We start from the raw sequence: 17,457 nt of genomic DNA on the forward strand, positions 1-17,457 counted from the left end.
CTCTTTGATAATATTAAACAGTTGGTTACATAAGTGGGCTTATTCAAAACGTCAAAGAGGAACCCATATCAAATAACCCATATCAATTAACAGAATCTGACCTAACTGTATATACTAAAATTTGATTGGATTCCCTAGGTTACTGCATTTTGTGCATTACTCTTTGCACTGTTTTACTGAATGAGGCCATTAATGTTATTTTGTACACCAAAGCAGAAAAATGTAGACATCTTGGACATATGACTTTTGGAACAGCAGTGTTTTTCATATTAAAATTATTTTCACATGTCTGCATATTTAGGCAACTGGTTGAAGCGCTCCTCGCTTTCTGGGCTGACTGACAATGTTGAAGATCTCTTGGACATAAGCTCTGTGGATCGGCTTTCGTTTATCAGGCAGAGCTCTAAGGTGCACTTTCATATTTTGATAAGGCATAAAAAATCATTTGTAAGTTAAAATATGCATGAAGCTTAATGCAAATTAATGGTGCTATAAATTCTAACACCTTGGCATAAAGGTGACCTTATTTGGGAATGTAAAAGCTCCTCATGTAGTAGCATGGTGATAATGATTCATTGCTTCCAAGCAATCTTAGGACTATTATATATTCTGTATTTTCAGTCTAGTTGCTGGTTATACCTCTTGGCTCACAATGAATTCTGGTGCATGTGGCAATCTGTACTGGATTGCTATTTGGCTGGCTACAGTAAACATGACTTCTCACCATATCAGTGGCGCAGCTCATTGAGGGCTGATTCTCACACATTTTCAGCTTTGGGGTTGATTTACTAAAGGCAAATAGGCTGTTCACTTTGCAAGGAATTTGCATTCATTTAATGAATGTGGTGACATTTCATTTAGCAAAGAATACCCAATTACATGCATTCAAAATAAAGTACAACAGTACTTTTGTTTTCACATGATTGGATGATGGAAGTCAACCAGATTAGATCATGAAAGCCAACAGTCACCTCATTCGCTAAACTAAGGGATAAATTCCCTTCAAAGGTGAAACTTTCTTTGCAAAATGTAACTGCTCTTAGTAAATTAAGCTCACAGTGTGTAAATTCCTGATGATACTGAATTAAGTGACATTTAGTTCAGAAACAGAATAACTCCTTGCTACAACACTCTGTTGTTTTTGAGGCCTAGTATAAGACAGCTGTGTGCTACATTTGATTGGGTATCAGAATGACAAGTTAAATGTCATCTAGTCTTTGAAAATTTTAAAAGGGCAAGTTTTAAGAAAAAAACAATATTTTACTTTTGGGTCAATGCTACTGGGTTGGATCATTGCCTGTCTTCCTACAGTATATGTCTCATTGTCTGCTGCAGTGAAACCCATTTAATTGCATTCCTAGATCCACCTACCATTATCTATCAAATACAACAGTTCACACTTGCAGATTTGAGAATTCTTATAGTGAACATTTCCAAATTCAGTATTGATTTTCTTAGACAATTAAATCTAATCACTGACTGTTATTGAACCTGTAGGGTAAAATCAACTAACTGTATCAACTGTGATAAAAGGATGTGATATATCAAACACTCCCACCTTTGAAATAAAAGCACCAGAATACATTAAAGTTGCCTCTGAAAGATTACTACAATTGTATAAGTTTGTTTTGAGAGGGAAATGGCATGACCCATTTTATTTTCATCGAATAAATACTAGCTGAACCTGTCTGCTCCTTCTCTTTTGCATAGAATGCCACTGGCATTAGGAAGAGCTTGCCAGCAAAGGAGATGGAGGAGATAGACAAAAAGGTAAATACCTTTAAAAGAGCAAATATCTAGCATGGCATGTAAGCATATAAAACATATACACAACTCCTTGTTTTGCCGTTTACCTATGAGAGAGACGATTGTGGAACGGTACAGGTAATTTATTCTACTGCTGTACAGTACTGAGTATTAATCGCTTCTGTCCCCCTACTGATTGCAGGCAATAGGGGTTGATTCGCTAAGAGTAAAGAGGCTGTCCACATTGCAAAGGAAGTTGCACTTTTCAAGGGGATTTTCCCCAGACTTAAGTAAATATGGTGAAATTTCACAAAGATTATCCACTCACATGCAAGTAAAAAGCACCATTTTTTTTACTGTACATAATTGGATGATGGAAGTCACTACCATATTCAATAAGCTCTGGGGAAAGTTACCTTACAAAGTGCAACTTCCCTTACCAAGTGAACAGTCTATTTGCCTTCATGGTACCCCATAGTAAGAGTCAGCCTGACTTGCTTCATGAGATGCAAGGACACATGTAGCAATGTGCAGTTGTTCACTAAATATATGTTGCAATTCAAGCTGACATGGTAATAAATAACCTGAGGTCAGTTAATGGGGTGCAGAGTCAATTCACAGTCATCCAGCAGTGTGATAAATGAAATATTGTGCAGTGTAGTCCTTGTGTGCAAAAGTGCAGTGATCTTGCCGTAAAGCTTTTAATGCTTCCTATATGTTTTTTAGATAAGCTAATGCTAATCTGATAAAAATGCTAAAAGTGGTCATTAGAGGTTAGTCAACTTCATCTGAAACTGTTCTGTAATGCAAGGTGGTGTAGTAAATACATTTGCATCACCCCACACATGGATCCATGGCAGACCCAATTAGGTCTTTTGATCAAGCTGTTCCCTTTCAATCCTGACTTACTGGAGGCCAACGGTCTTTGCGAGAGGATTGGTATAATGGCCATCTTGCTTGTGCCAGTCAGGATCTATAAAATGAAAAGGAGATGCACCAACAGTTATTTTTGGAGGATTGGCAGTTATAATCTTGTTATGGCTGTACAACCTTGTCATGGCTGTAATTATGTGGTTGTGTCCCTTTGTTACTTAAAGGGTAAGCTCACTGTGACTGTAGTACATGAACGCTAGATTAGTGTATAGGGAAGCTGGAATTTAGAAAAAAAAATGTAAAAAGTTGAAATTACCCTTTAAGCAGACATTTCTTCCTTTATTGATGGTTCACTTGAATAGCTTGAGATGTAATGGATGAGCTAGGTTTATGGTTAAAAAAAAAACATTATTAATTATACATATGATAGCTGATGACTATCTACATACTTACTACTATTTATAAACCAATAATAAAAGGCAGTAGCCAATTGTAATTTCATAAGCAAGTGTATCATATTTATCTATTGCTATTTTTATTGGTTCTAAATTACGGGTATGTTTCAGAATTTTTTAACATTACAGAACAAGTGAGTTGAATGTGATTATCTCATAATTTCTTTGGTGATGTACTTGCTGCATTTTAGCATGTTTTTGATGTCCATGTGTTGCAGTATTTTTTATAAGATTTGGAAAGCATTTTAATTAATTTGAAAGCAGATTGCACATTTAGTAACAACATGTTTAAAGCTGAATTCCAGGCAGATGATAATTTTAATTTTACATAGAAATAGCATAGGTACCTGAATCTAACTCAATATCTTCACTTTCCTTCAAAACAGCACTTGGACTGTAAGGGAGAGGGGCTCAATGACTTACAAGGAGCATGCTTATAGAACAGTACAGTGATGACCTCATCAGTGTTCTTCAGCGTCTTAATTTTCCATGTAGGAAGATGGAATGGGTTGCGAATAGGGCTGTATTGCATAAAGTTAGAGTAGCCTGCTGTGACTTATATAACCTGGTTCTAAATACCAATAGCAGTATCTATATCACAAGATTGGCAGAGTTACATATCCTTTAGCAGGTAAAACAGTAAGCCTGTATGTATTTAACTGTGTATTTATCTTTTTTTGCCTGAAGTTCTGCTTAAAAAAGCATATTAATAAAAAAAACTTGAATGTCCAAAAAAAAAAAAAGATATGTGTATTTTGCCAGCTTCTAGTAAGCACCCAAATTAAAGTTCCTTTAAAGTGAACCTGTTCTTTGCACTTACAGAGCAAAGCAACACATTTACTTCACCTTATGGGTTATAAAGTACATGTAGTTACTTTCCACTCACTTCCCACCACTCTATCACCAGCCCTCCCAGAATATACCCAGTACTTCCAGGTATGGGGTAATATGACATTCCTAGCATTCTACTCTAGTGCCGGTCAACTTAGTAACTATGTAGGGCCTCGTGTATAGCCCTGACATGTCTGGAAAACTGCACAATAGCTTTGGCATTGTATATTTGCTGACACACCCACAGGGGCCTGTCTGTGACAGCCTGGGTCCACAGTAAGGTGGTGACCATAATCCAAAATGGACGATGAGCAGAGCTAGACTTTGGAGAAGTAAGTATGTAGGGGAAAGTACTAGGACAATTTTATTTTTTTAAAGCTGGATATAAAAAAAATACCAGTTGCTGCAACAGTATTCCCTTTAGCCCTAATCACGCCTGAGCATTTTGCAGTTTGAACTTCAAAGCTCCAAAATGCTCAACAACCAAAATCCTATGCTTTTAAATTGTGAATGTTCAATATGACCCTTCAGACACCTGTAGGTGGAAGTCTGATGCTCAGAAAGGTTTATGAGCTACTAGAAGATGATAGGGAGAGGAGTGGTTTCATATGGAAGAGGAGATAGCTAGAAAGGAGATGGCCAGGATAGGAGTGGCTTCAAAGTGGGGAGGGGCAAATGACAGGGAGAGCAGCTTCACAGGGGAAAGGAGATGGCTTCACAGAGAGCTGGAGATGGTTGGGAGAGGAATTAACAATCTGCTAGTTTGTTTATATTTATGCAGGAGCACTAACAGCAGCTCCTGTATTAATATAGACAATCTTGTGCAACAAAGCTACACCTAGGTCTCCAGCACAGCAGGCTGCACACTGAGCAATGGCAGTCCGCAAGCAGCCCGCAGGTCATGTGTTCAGTTTCAGGGCTCTACAGCATGCAGCATCATTCTCCCAAAACATTCCCTCTGCTGCCACATGGGGGTTAAAGGAATGTGCACCGCAATCAAAACTTACACAAGAATCTGGGGAGGGTTAACAGCAGATCAGAGTAGAGGGAGGGACTGGAAGCTAAGTACATGTATCTTATGATCTATGCAGTGAAGCAAATGTATTACATTGCCTATTTTGAACAAAGCACAGGTCCACTTTATGAAGTTTATATAGTATATATATCAAATTAATATTTAGGAGCAGTTTTATGTTAAAGTTAAAGTGGTTGTAAACCCTCTCATATACCCAGTGAAGTGACTGAGATGATACACAGAGATGAAACAAATCCTCTCTTCTCTGCCATTCAAAGTCATAATTTATACGGCTTGGTTGAAATCAGGGGGCGGGAAGCTGAAGTTACACTCTGCAAAGCTAAGTGAGGAGAGCTAAGAGCTGATTGAAGGGAATGACCCTCCTCCCCTCTTCACACAGCACACATGAACAGAGCTGAGGCTGTGAATCACAAAATGTGTGCTGGAGCTCCCTCCCCGTCACTTTTTAACTCAGGGTTCCAGGAAAGCCTTTCAGAAGTGATTCATGCAGATAGCAGAGGAATAAGACAACAGACAAGCTGACACTTAGTGCTCTGGATTGAGACAAGTACACACTATAGAGGAACATGCTTTGTTCATATTTCATGTCAGAGGTTTACAACCACTTTAAGTAACACACGGGTCTAGTCCCTCCCCCAGCATGTGAAAGAAGCAGCAACAGGCTCTTTCACAATGCTCTTCTTCTATCAGCCCATCTCTTTTAACACATCAGCACTGCAGCACAACTGAATGGCTCCTTGTGTTGCTCCTCCCTCTGCCATTCTTAATTCTGCTGTATTCAAACTGTTGGTCTACAAGTGAATCCGCCTATACCTGTAATCCCACCACTGTGCTCTAGGAAATGAAAAAAGACAATTCTATAGCTGCCACTTAAAAAAAAAAAGGAAACGTGAAATGAACCGAATTCAAACCTCTAATAAGTATAAGAATGAATAGTGATGAATAGTGGTGCTAATGTGCAAATGATAAGTAATGAGTGAAACACACACATATATATATATATATATATATATATATAAAAAAATATTGCTGGTAATGTGACACTTAGCATCAACATCACAATAAATAAAAGCAAAAAATAAATACTGTGTCTAAATGCACACAGAATGTAAATAAAGTGACTGAGCAAATGATTAACACCCTGGGACAAGTGTGAAATGGATGTGTTGCTTCTCAAAAAAAAATCTTAATTATTAGAATGCATAAAAACAGTCCATGTTTAATGTGAACAAAAGTCCAAAGAGTGATAGGATCTCCGGTATAAGAAACATAGTGTGATTCTTGTAATCATCCACCACACCTCAGTGACGTGATTCCACTCCCCTCTAAAAAACGCACTCACCAGCTGCTATAGCCTCACACTCTCGTGTTTGGCCAGCATCGCCTCAACCCACTCACATGGGGGTTAAAATCAGATCTCCAATATCCAACGGTAGTATGTCAAGCACTCTCCCTGAAGTAGTGGCTCCACATGTGAATAAATAAAAGCGCTCCAATAGTGTGATACCATTCAGAAAAATGTATTAAAATAACAATGATCCATCACCATTGTACTCACATGTAAACATATCACAGCAGGCAAAAAAAGACCAATCTCATCAACAGAAATCCATGCAGAGGTTGAAACAAATAGCAGCGGCCGCGGCAGACCCAGGGAGTGTGAATGTCGGCGATATTCTCACCCGCTCCTAGAATCAATCCTCAGCTTCCTAATGCTCTGTGTCTCCCCTCTCCGTCTTACGTCACACGTGCTAGAATGCCGTATGGCCATGCCCCGAAATGTTTTGTCACTGGGACTTAATCATGGGATTGGCTATCTGGCACATCAATCATCCCTTTATTCATTTTGAGTTACAAGTGGGTGGATACAGATTGCCCTGCATCTACACACTTCCTGTGTCACCATGTCCGCAATATAGCGGTATTGAATCTCATTTATTGGGCACACGAGTACATGGTGCTAAAATCTAAAAAGTACAGAATGAATAGGCTGGAACCTAGCATCACTTCCTGATAATCACCGGCTAAGCTAAACACAACAAAATCTCATAAAAAAACATAATTAAAAATCAGTTACTCTCCTTTCCATGTAAATCACATGAAACCCCTGAAATCAACTGTATACCTATTAGATTATAAATGAAAAGGAGAGTACTAAATTAAAAACACAATGAACATGAAATGGTCCAACAGCGGAAATGACAGTCAGAGATAATGTGTGTTTCATCTGACAATCTATCCCAGATGGATAATAGATGTGAAGATACTATCTGAAATAATCGTTAAATAGTTGCCCATATGAAAGGTAGGTGAAGCTGTAGACCTACCGCAATAGATCAAATCAAAAAGGGGATAGTATATTACTACATGAGAACTCATGGGGGACCAAACAAAGTGCATGCACCTAATTCAATATATTGTGGTCACAATCCAGGCATGTTCACCACTAAATATGTTCATCATAGACCTGCTAAATGAACACATAGAGTGGTGCTAAACCCTTTAAAAGTTGTTGATAAAGCAATTCAGGTCTAATTCAATGTTCATTCCTCTGGGGGACAAACACTTCAAAAGAAGGATCCATCGGGTTTCTCTCTGGGATAGATTTCTTACCCGACTGGACCCTCTCCAAGATTGGTGAACATAATCTATTCCGCAAAATTGTAGAAGACTTGGGTCCTGATTATGTTTATCTTTAAAATGGAGGGACACACTGTGGTATTGAAAACCCTATCGCCAAAATTTGGCGCTCGTCTGTAGATACATTTTGGATGGTTCGGTAAAACTTCCCCCAAATGTCTGCCTCTACAGAGGATGTGCCAATGTTTCTTAAAAAACATTTCAATGTCCTTATATTGATGGTGAAAATTAGATATGAATCCCAACTGATGTTGATCAGTTGGTGTTATATTATCTATTTCTTTTAAGCACTGTTCTCTAGGGATGTTGGCTACCTCCTGAATGATTTCATCTAAAGTGTTTGCTTCATATCCCTTTTGAAGGAATCTTTCCTTAAGTATAGCAGCTTGAGAGGTATAAACACTTAATTCTGCTGTACACTGGATTGTAAAAGGCTAATAACAAGCCAAATTCAGGTACTTACATTGCTTGCATTTAAAGGATAAGTTCACTTTTTGAAAAAAAATAATAAATTCACTTTTTTTTGCAGATGGCTGGTGCCATGCAGGTCTCTTGCAGATCTGCCAGTGCATCTACTTCCCCATACATCCCATACGGGCAAGCAGATACAATCTGAACAGGAAGCATAAATGAACTACCATGGCACTCCACAGCGCCATGGTAGTTCATTGAAAATTACAAGCTGACAGCTGCAAAGGCTGCCGGACCTTGTAGTTTTCAATGCACATAGTTCTGTCAATCAGTGACGCGGACAGGCAGTGGCCATGTTTTTTTAAAATTGTGACAGGTAGCAGGTAGGGAAAAGGGGAGGTGCAGGGGCCAGGCCATTCGTAACATGTTACATGTTACACCCTGAATATGGGTTCAACATGTAACATGTTACGAAAGGTGAACTTATCCTTTAAATCATACATGTAATAATTTATTAATGAATACAGAGCTGCATTCATTTGTGCCCTTTATTTCTGTCTGGAGTTCAGCTTTAATATGAAATGTCCAAGCCACTGTTACAGAATGCTGAAATTAGTAAAGCAAGTAGCTGGTTTTTAAATACAGGTATTTAGTTAACAGTCATGGCTACTGTGGTTAACTTTTTTATGAATCAGTCCTAATCACATAAGTATACTCTTGCTTCTTCTTGGTATAGGTGAAATTTACTAGTGCTGTAAAGCTGTCTGAAGCTGGGCCAGGATCAGGAATGGATGGCGGGCGAGATGAAGAAGAAAATTTTTTCAAGCGTCTTGGTAAATGGCGCTCAAGCAGAAGGAATACATCCAGGCTTCATCACACAGAAGAAAAAGATGGTTAGATATCAGGGTTCTCGTTTTTTCTGTTCCTTGGCAATTATTTTACCTTCTTCCATTGAAATTTTTTACACTTTTGCTGCTGAGGTGACTTGCAACTGATTCACTGCAACCTCCTTCCTTAGCAAAATGTGACCCATAACAATACCTATTTCTCATAATCCTTTCACAGAATCTGCAGCAAACCTATTTAATGCACCCATCTATCCTATCTTTTCCATTTCCATGTCTTTCCTTATTTCTCATGAAATAAAACCACAGCTTCACTGAATGAAAAAAAAAAAAAATCAGTGTTTCAAAATGCATCGGTTACCTGTCTGCAAAGAAACAGAGCAATTATCTGATCCAAGTCAATGCTTAGCCTATTAAGTTATTAGCAACAAACAAGTCTACGGAGGCATTGTAAATATCCTGATAGCCTCAGTGATTCATTTATGGGACTGTCTCATTTGCCCTAATTGCTGAATAACTAGGTGACGGTGCATTTTCAACACATGAAATTTGGAATTTACCAAATGGCATGTTGCAGAAAACATGCCTCACAAAATCTTTCCTCCATTTCACGGCATGCATTCTTTAATTTAACAGCACAAATTTATCGAAATTTGGATGCCCAGTATCCCAAAAATTACATTCCAGAATAAGTTCCATATATTATGGACTCCTAATTCATACTATTTTTTTTAGTTGTCTATTTTATACAAATATATTTTTGTTATGACGCCAAAGCATTTTAATAAGACAAAAATTCCACCCAGATACCTTGTTTCAATTATCTCTTTTCTTCTGTGTTTGCATGACCAGCATCTGCATAACCATTTCCAAAATAAGACACTGTCCTTCTTGCATCAGCACTGTAAAATTGCGATTATAATAATGCTGAAAAACTATATTCATGTACAACACTGATATTCATTATAGAGAATAAGAGAAATGTGAGACTTTTAAGGAAAGGAACATTGATAATATACTCAGTGAAATGATGAATGAATGAGTAAAACAAGCTATAAGAGGCTGTGATGATAAACTTAAACACAACCTATTTGTCATGTTTATGGCTAATAGCCAATTCATCCTTAATACTGTGTACCCTTTTGAAGTATTTAACTTAGTCTTACTCTAAATGTATACATTTGGAATATCTTATAAGCAGATTGATACCAAGTACTGGGGTATGCATATACTGATATGTTTTTGAGTCACTGTACTGAGATGGGCAGAGTTGAAGACTTTTGTTTGAAGTGGGGTTCTCGGCAGATGATGGTTGTGATGGAGCTGACCTCAGGACACTGCCTTTGGCTGCATTCCATCTCTGTCTCTCTGCTCTCGTGGTGCCGTGCTTTGTGAAGTGTTGTAATTCTGCTCACCTTTGTTCCTGTAGTTTTTATCACATGTTTTTCTTAACTTTTCCATATACAACAGGTTGAGAAACAGTAGAAAAGGCTCGATAAACCTGTTTTGATCATAGGAGATTAGGAGTGCTTAGAAGTTATAATATGCTTGGAGAGGTTTGAAAATAGAATGATAAATGTTGAAGTTCAGATCAAATTTACTTATCATTATATCCCATTAATAAAAACATCCAAAGCATTTGGTTTGTTCCAAGGAGACCCCGTCATCGGGACTCGAAATTGTAGAGAATCTGGACTGTTGCAATTTATCCAGCACAAAAATGTGCTGGATAACAGCCTGTCAAACCAGAGATTAGGAGCTGGCTTGTTACGCAGCACTATCTTTTTCTGAAATACCACATTACGTTATAGTCCTGACTTTTTACTATCTGAAGCCATGAAGAACAGGGCTCTTTAGATCCCCAAAATGCTTTTGATAGTATTCTTCACTCAACGTGAAGATAAATAATCTTGATCTGAAAACATCCACAATTTAAGTTCTCTTTTCTTGCCTCTTCAAACATGTTTTTTTCCAGAAACTTAGGGTCAGTTCCAGTATGCCAAAACATGACCTATGAATATATTTATAACTTTATGCCTAATCACAAACAAAAGTGCTCCTCATGTCTACTACTATTTTAAAGGAGTGATAACTGTCAATCACCTTTGTTCTTAATTCTTCTATACTATCTTAGCTACTGACTGATATAATATATATTTTATATAATATATACAATATATGTGTAATATGTAGAGATGTGAGGATGCCGATTACACCTCCCTTTTGTCTGATACCATATTACTATTTCTGACCCCCAAAAAATGCTTTTCAATAATATACAGCATAGCAAATTAGTTTGTTTAGCATTTCATCGGTAGACGGGATAGATACTTTGATTCAGAAAACAAATATTTTGTAGGCGAATGCTGCAGTTACTGATTGATTCAATATACAGTACAGTTCTACTTATTTCACCCATGAATCTCCTCATTAGATATTTCTAACATTGCAAAACGGATACAACTTTGGAAACGTGCATTTGCCTTTAATTAAAGACTATAAGAAAAGGCAGCAAATGGTAGCCTCTTAACGAATATGAACATTATTCGGCAATTGATTGATGAATACTTTAAAATAGCTGAGTTAATAAGCAGATTAGTTTTATCCAATGTTATCCAAATCCCTATGTGCAAACTACAGAGAACAAAAGTTAAATTATTTCTACACTGGTTTAAGCCAAGTTGAATTAGGGATAATGTATTAATTTGCATAAGCTATTCCACACCCTAGCTTTGATCACAAGTGATTACGCAGCTTGTGTTCTGTTGGCTGCAATGCTTTAATTGTATTTTTATGTAAACAAAATTTTATGTATGTGTTATTATAAGAAACCACCCAGATTGTGTGGATCCCAGTAGATATGAAAGCTATAATTGTGAATGCAGAGGTGTGTGGAATACCTTGAAAGATCATTGTGTGTACATGTCCCCCATAATATGCTGGGTGTTGTGGGTGATGCCACCATGTGCGCTTAGCTTCAGACCACACATTAGATTAGAATTCTGGGGAAATCCAGTGTTTCGGGGTTCAAAATTGTCTTTTTTATTTGTGAGATCTTGTGCTCTTCCCCCTTTTTTCCTCCTACCTTTGCATTCTTCAGGATGTCACAGCTATGATGACCATAGCACAGCTAATCAGGAGGCTGGGAAAAGTAAAAATGTGGTGAATCTGGGAGCCATAAGGCAAGGCATGAAGCGATTCCAGTTCCTCCTCAACTGCTGTGAACCAGGGACTATTCCTGATGCCTCCATTCTGGCTGCAGCTTTAGATTTGGTAAGTGATCAACTCAGGATTTTATTTATCAATGGAAAAAGAAGAGTTCCAGCCAGGATCAAAAAGGGCAGTTATGTGGACAACAACAACCAAATTGCCAAAGACTGATTGTATGTCCTACATATTCAAAACTTCGTGCAACATTTTTTTTTAATTTTTTTTTTTTTCCTTTTTCTTTTTTTTTTTTTTTTTTTTTTAAATTCTTTATTTATGTTTTACAAATACAAAACTAAAATCCGTACATTAACATACATCTTATAAGCGTGCTTCTCTGGTAACCCTCTTAAACTAAAAACCCGCCCCCCTCCCACCACCAACCTGCAGTTATTTTATTATGCATACCGAAAACCTGACTTCCTCCAATAGTTCCCTGACTTTAAACCCGTTTAAGCTTTAGCCAATAATCTCCTCGACATAACTCCACGTATTCTTAAACCACCCTGCCCATTTGTCTTTTCGTTCAGCCCCCTCATCTGGTTCTATTCCAGTACCATGTAAACACTCCATATTGTAGATTTCATTAACACAAAAAAGCCATTTGCGAGTTTTAGGACTCTCTGATTCCTGCCATTTTTTTGGAATCTGGCTCTTGGCAGCGTCCAACAATATAGGGACTATAGATGTTTGGTATTGCTTAATTGACTCCTCTGTCCCATGGAATAAGCATGTCCATGGATCTTCCGATATAGTTTTATTAGTAATATCCTTTATTAGATGTATAATTTTCTTCCAGTATGCTTTAATGATGGAGCACTCCCACCATATATGAGCCATCGTTCCAATATTTTTACACCCTCTCCAACATTCCACAGATTTTTCCGGTTGGAATTTGCTAATTTTGTCTGGTGTCGCATACCACCTTGCTAGACACTTAAAATTTGTTTCCGTCATCTTGGTGTCAACTGAAGAACTGTGTATCATTTTCAAAATTTTTCCTAACATGTGATTACTACATTGTATCCCTAATTCCCTTTCCCATTTCTTGATATAGGGAGGCACCTCCAGTTCCTCTTTAGACATTAAAATTTTATAAAGTCAAGAAATGGTATTTCTTGATTTTCCTCTCTTACAGAGCTGCTCAAGCAGCCTATAATCTTCTTCACCTCTAATCGGTTTCGGAAGTTTCTTTACAAGATGCAACAACTGGATGTACCACCATGGATCAATCTCCATTAGATCTGTCTCAGTTCTCAAATCGTGATATGTGCGAATTTTCCCTTCTCTAATTAAATCTTTTAATTGTGTATTTCCATTCTTTATCCAATTCCCTCCCACCTCCCTCATCCCCAGTTCAAAAAATGTATTATCCTTCATGTAGATCAAAGGAGAGTTATAATACCATTTATTTTGTGTGTGGATCTGATCCCATAGTTTTAGTGTATTAAGTGTTAAATCCGGTGTCTTTGTGCTAAGTGTTCTGTATTTTGGAGGGTTCCATATAATGTGACCTAGGTGTGTGCTACTCATACTATGTTCAATATTAACCCATCTCTTATCTGAGACCTCTCTTGACCATTCCATAAACCGTGAAAGTGTCACTCCAATGTAGTATTTATTAAAATCCGGTAGAGCTAATCCTCCTTGTTTTTTCCCCCAGTCAAAACCGTGTATGCAATTCATGGCTTTTTGTTACACCAGACAAACCTCGCAATTAGGCCTCGTAGGGCTCTCATATATGGCTGTATATGGCTGAATCGGAGGCATCTGGATTCAACATTTTTATTTTTTAATCAGACAGCAGTAATTATTTTTTTCATTTGGATGTCTATTCCAGAAAGTTGTGCTTCGCTTAAAGTGTAAATTTAGATTTTGATGGGATTTATAACTCTGTAACCTTACAGATTTAACCTGTGTTCCTTCTGTGTGGTTTCTGCCTCAAACCCAATACTGCCATCCAAGTGACTGCTGGTTGTAGGACAGACATGAAGTCAGTTGAATGATTAATGGCAAGGAAACAGTGGCCATAGAAGCCCACACAGCTGCTATGGGGCTTGCGGCTGGGGGGGGCATTAGAGAGGCTTTTGAGGAAAACGAAACTGTGAAGTTTTCAGTATAGAAGTGTTGAGGTCAGACCTCAGGGTTGTCAGTAGCCACAGATACAGTGTTGTGCAGCAAGATGCATTTTCATATCTGTCTTAGCAGTGTAGAAATATTGCAGTCAGAACTTCTGCTACAGCCTAAAATTAACCCTGTATTCCTAATGCTGTCAAAAATCTAAGTTTATCCTCAGCTAAAACCTAGAATAGCTTGGTTTGTAGTTCCACAAAAGAATTTAAAAATCTAGAGTTGAAAGAAGGTTTTATTAGGGTAATTTCTTTTTTCTTACTATTATTGGTACTACAACTTTAACTTTTATTTACAGCACTGGCCCCTTGTAGTCTATGATTTAGGTATATGTTTGGCCTCTATGATTATGCCCTGAAAAGGCCAAACGCATCTGAGGAGTTCTTTATAGGTGGAGAACAGGAGCTGAAGCCATCTTTTACTCATCTCATTCACATTTATGCAACAGGGAGTTGGTGTCTGTGTGAAGACTGCCACCATTTTGTTGAAATCTACTGGAGCCTGACAAGCTGATTCTGTCTGTCTTGCGCCAGTCTTTTTACATGCTGATCCGACTGACACAGGTTTGGGGGGCATTCAAGTGGGACTATTTTCATTGTTTTGAACTGTATACGTTTTGTCACGGGTAACACTGTCATCTGCTACAGAGAAAGTTAGTTGGGTTCCACCATCAAAACTTTGCTTTGGGGCCCCTATGATTCTTAGTTATGACATTGCAAGAAAACTAAACAAAAGTGTGAAAATAATGTAATATACTATCTAAATAAATACCGGTAATAGCTGTAGTTACAATGCCTATAGAATAAACCCTGATGCCCTTAAAGCTAAACTCCAGAGAGATAAAAACAAGCAACTTTTTATTAATTAACATTTTCCTATTATTTGTAGTGTAGTAAACTTTTTTTTTTACCTTTTGCTATTTCAGTTGTACAGAAAGAGCCAAGTAATTAGTTCTAACATTCTACTATAAAGTTTAAGGCCCAGAAATGATTATTTTAGGATGCTGGAACAAATATTTAATACAGCGTAGAAGCAAGCTTTAACTAAACATCCTTGCTTGTTTGAATAGGTAAAGTGATAAATAGACCCTTTTATGCTGAGAATTTGATGCGATCTAGATTTTTTCATTGTTGATTATAGCAGTTTGTGGTTATTTTCAGCTTTCCATCGTCTGGTTCATTCCTCTCCATTTGTGATTTGTGTCTGTGTCCTGTGATTCCATCTCTATTCATTCTATCCTCATAGCCTCATATCTTTATTGCCTCTTCTACAAATGGCAGGTAAGACAGATAATTCCAGGGGTTGCAAGCTATTTTTTTTAATATGAGTGCTACATACATTATTGTAAATATATTGTATTGCAGTTATGGCACCTATAATCAATTCGTTCAACACCCATACCTGCCTTATACAACATGCAAGTTTATTTCAAACCAATTAATATTTAAATGTTTTCATTGTTTGAATATTAGCTTTGTATGAGTAAAATGTGCTTAAAACCAATTTTTTGTGCTATGTTCTCACTTTATTAGTTCATCTAAAACTAATATTTCATTTTAGGGAGATATTAAGAAATTACTTCTCCTACTGGATTATTTTATTCCTTGGAGGCCTTATCTTCTTTATTTTCTAATTACAAAATATCCCCCTAACCATACAGCCTAGCAACTAATGCAGCTTTCTTTGTGTTGTTCAGCTATCAAAAAACCAACACTTAGACTGTCTCATAATTATGACAGCCTATCTGAAGAGAAAATAACTTTTTTGTTGATGTCCTGGCATGGTGGTTGGTGCTGAGATCTTGGCGCCTGACAATCTCTGCATAATGTATGCAAACTGACTCCAAATCATAATCTGTTCCCCAAGCTCACCCTAACACTTAACTCTCTTCTTGCTCATCTACTTAAGCTTATCTCTAACCCTAGATCAGCCTGTCTCATTAAATAAAGAAAATAAAGAAATTATTATTAATAACAATAGTAGTAAAAAATAAAATACAATAAAAAGTATATTGTCATTACACTCTGGTGGTCAATGCAGATACGAGAGCAATCTACCAATGCTCACTTGTCAAGGAACCGCTAGCAACAACTGAAGGATGCCCTTAATGAACCCCTAATACTTTACAAACCATCTAAGACTTAAACTCTAAGCTAACCCTGAAACCCATCCTTTAGCTTGAAACTTGAAACATTTGGACGTTAACTCATCCTTACCTTAACCCTGAAAATTAACCTTTAACATCTTACCTTCTCTTAATGCCTTAAAACCTAAAGCAGAGCTTCATTTGTTTGCTTTCTTCCCCCTTTCGCTTCCACATTTGGCACCTTTCGGGGGGAGGGGGTTTTGACAGGTACCCGCTCCCACTTCCAGGTGACTTCACTGAAGTTACCTGGAAGTTGGGCCCCCCTCCTCCTTCCACTGCCACCGGGCCATTCACAAAGCGCAGCACGCTTCATACATGTCCAGTAGGGAGCCAGCTGTGAAGCTTCACTGCTGGTTTCCCTTACAAGAAATGGCGGTGACAGCACCTGAGAGCCGATTGAAAAATCAGCTGGGGTAAAGACACCACTGGATTCATGGACAGGTAAGTGTCCTAATATTAAAAGTCAGCAGCTACAGTATTTGTAGCTGCTGACTTAAATTTTTCTCTGAAGGAGCCTGGAGCTCCTCTTTAACTGTCACCCTAAGGCCATTCACGGTTCCTGCTGAACCGTGAATTCAAACTTTTAATGGGCAGGCTGAATGTACCAAGTTGATCGATAGATCAGCTTAGGTAAATCAGCTTGCCTGATTCTTTTGCAATTATCGCTATAGCCGCTAGCAATAATCATTGTCTTCTCCTGGCGGGGACGTCTGTGCCCCCCTCCCCCCCTCTGGTTGAAGACAACCCTCATGGTTTTTCACCTTAATGCCTTCTATACATTAAGGTGAAAACCCTTCTGTGCTGCAGCACCCCCCCCCCCCCACTTTCTTACCTGAGCCCGATTGTTCCAGCGACCGGGACGAGCACAGCAGCTCCAGCCGCTGTCTCGGGTCCTCATTGGATAGATTGATAGCAGCAAGAGCCATTGGCTCCTGTTGCTGTCAATCAAATCCAGTGAAACGGGAGCCAGGGGGTGGGCCGAGTCCTGCTGTCTGTGTCAATGGATGCAGCAGCAGGAGTGTGCCAGCATGAGTGCCCCCATGGAGGAGCCCAGAAAAGGAGGATTGGGAGCCACTCTGTGCAAAACCCTTACACAGAGGAGTTAAGTATAACATGTTTGTTATTTAAAAAAAAAAA

At 38.1% G+C, this 17,457-nt stretch overlaps 1 protein-coding gene across 27 annotated transcripts in view; it reads left to right on the forward strand.

The window, feature by feature from the left end:
• Positions 1–17,457, forward strand: part of UNC80 (unc-80 homolog, NALCN channel complex subunit) — a 288,619-nt gene that overhangs the window by 52,796 nt on the left and 218,366 nt on the right. For 21 of the 27 annotated variants that reach the window (XM_073633516.1, XM_073633519.1, XM_073633525.1 and 18 more), the window contains 4 exons: positions 302–408; positions 1,711–1,770; positions 8,729–8,885; positions 11,938–12,110. In XM_073633516.1, coding sequence (XP_073489617.1) covers positions 302–408; positions 1,711–1,770; positions 8,729–8,885; positions 11,938–12,110 — 497 coding nt within the window. The remainder of the gene's footprint in view (positions 1–301; positions 409–1,710; positions 1,771–8,728; positions 8,886–11,937; positions 12,111–17,457) is intronic. The other 6 variants (XM_073633526.1, XM_073633532.1, XM_073633542.1 and 3 more) reach the window with 3 other exon arrangements.

The sequence above is a fragment of the Aquarana catesbeiana genome, linkage group LG06 (assembly GCF_042186555.1).
Source record: "Aquarana catesbeiana isolate 2022-GZ linkage group LG06, ASM4218655v1, whole genome shotgun sequence".
In the NCBI taxonomy this organism is placed as follows: Eukaryota; Metazoa; Chordata; class Amphibia; order Anura; family Ranidae; genus Aquarana; species Aquarana catesbeiana.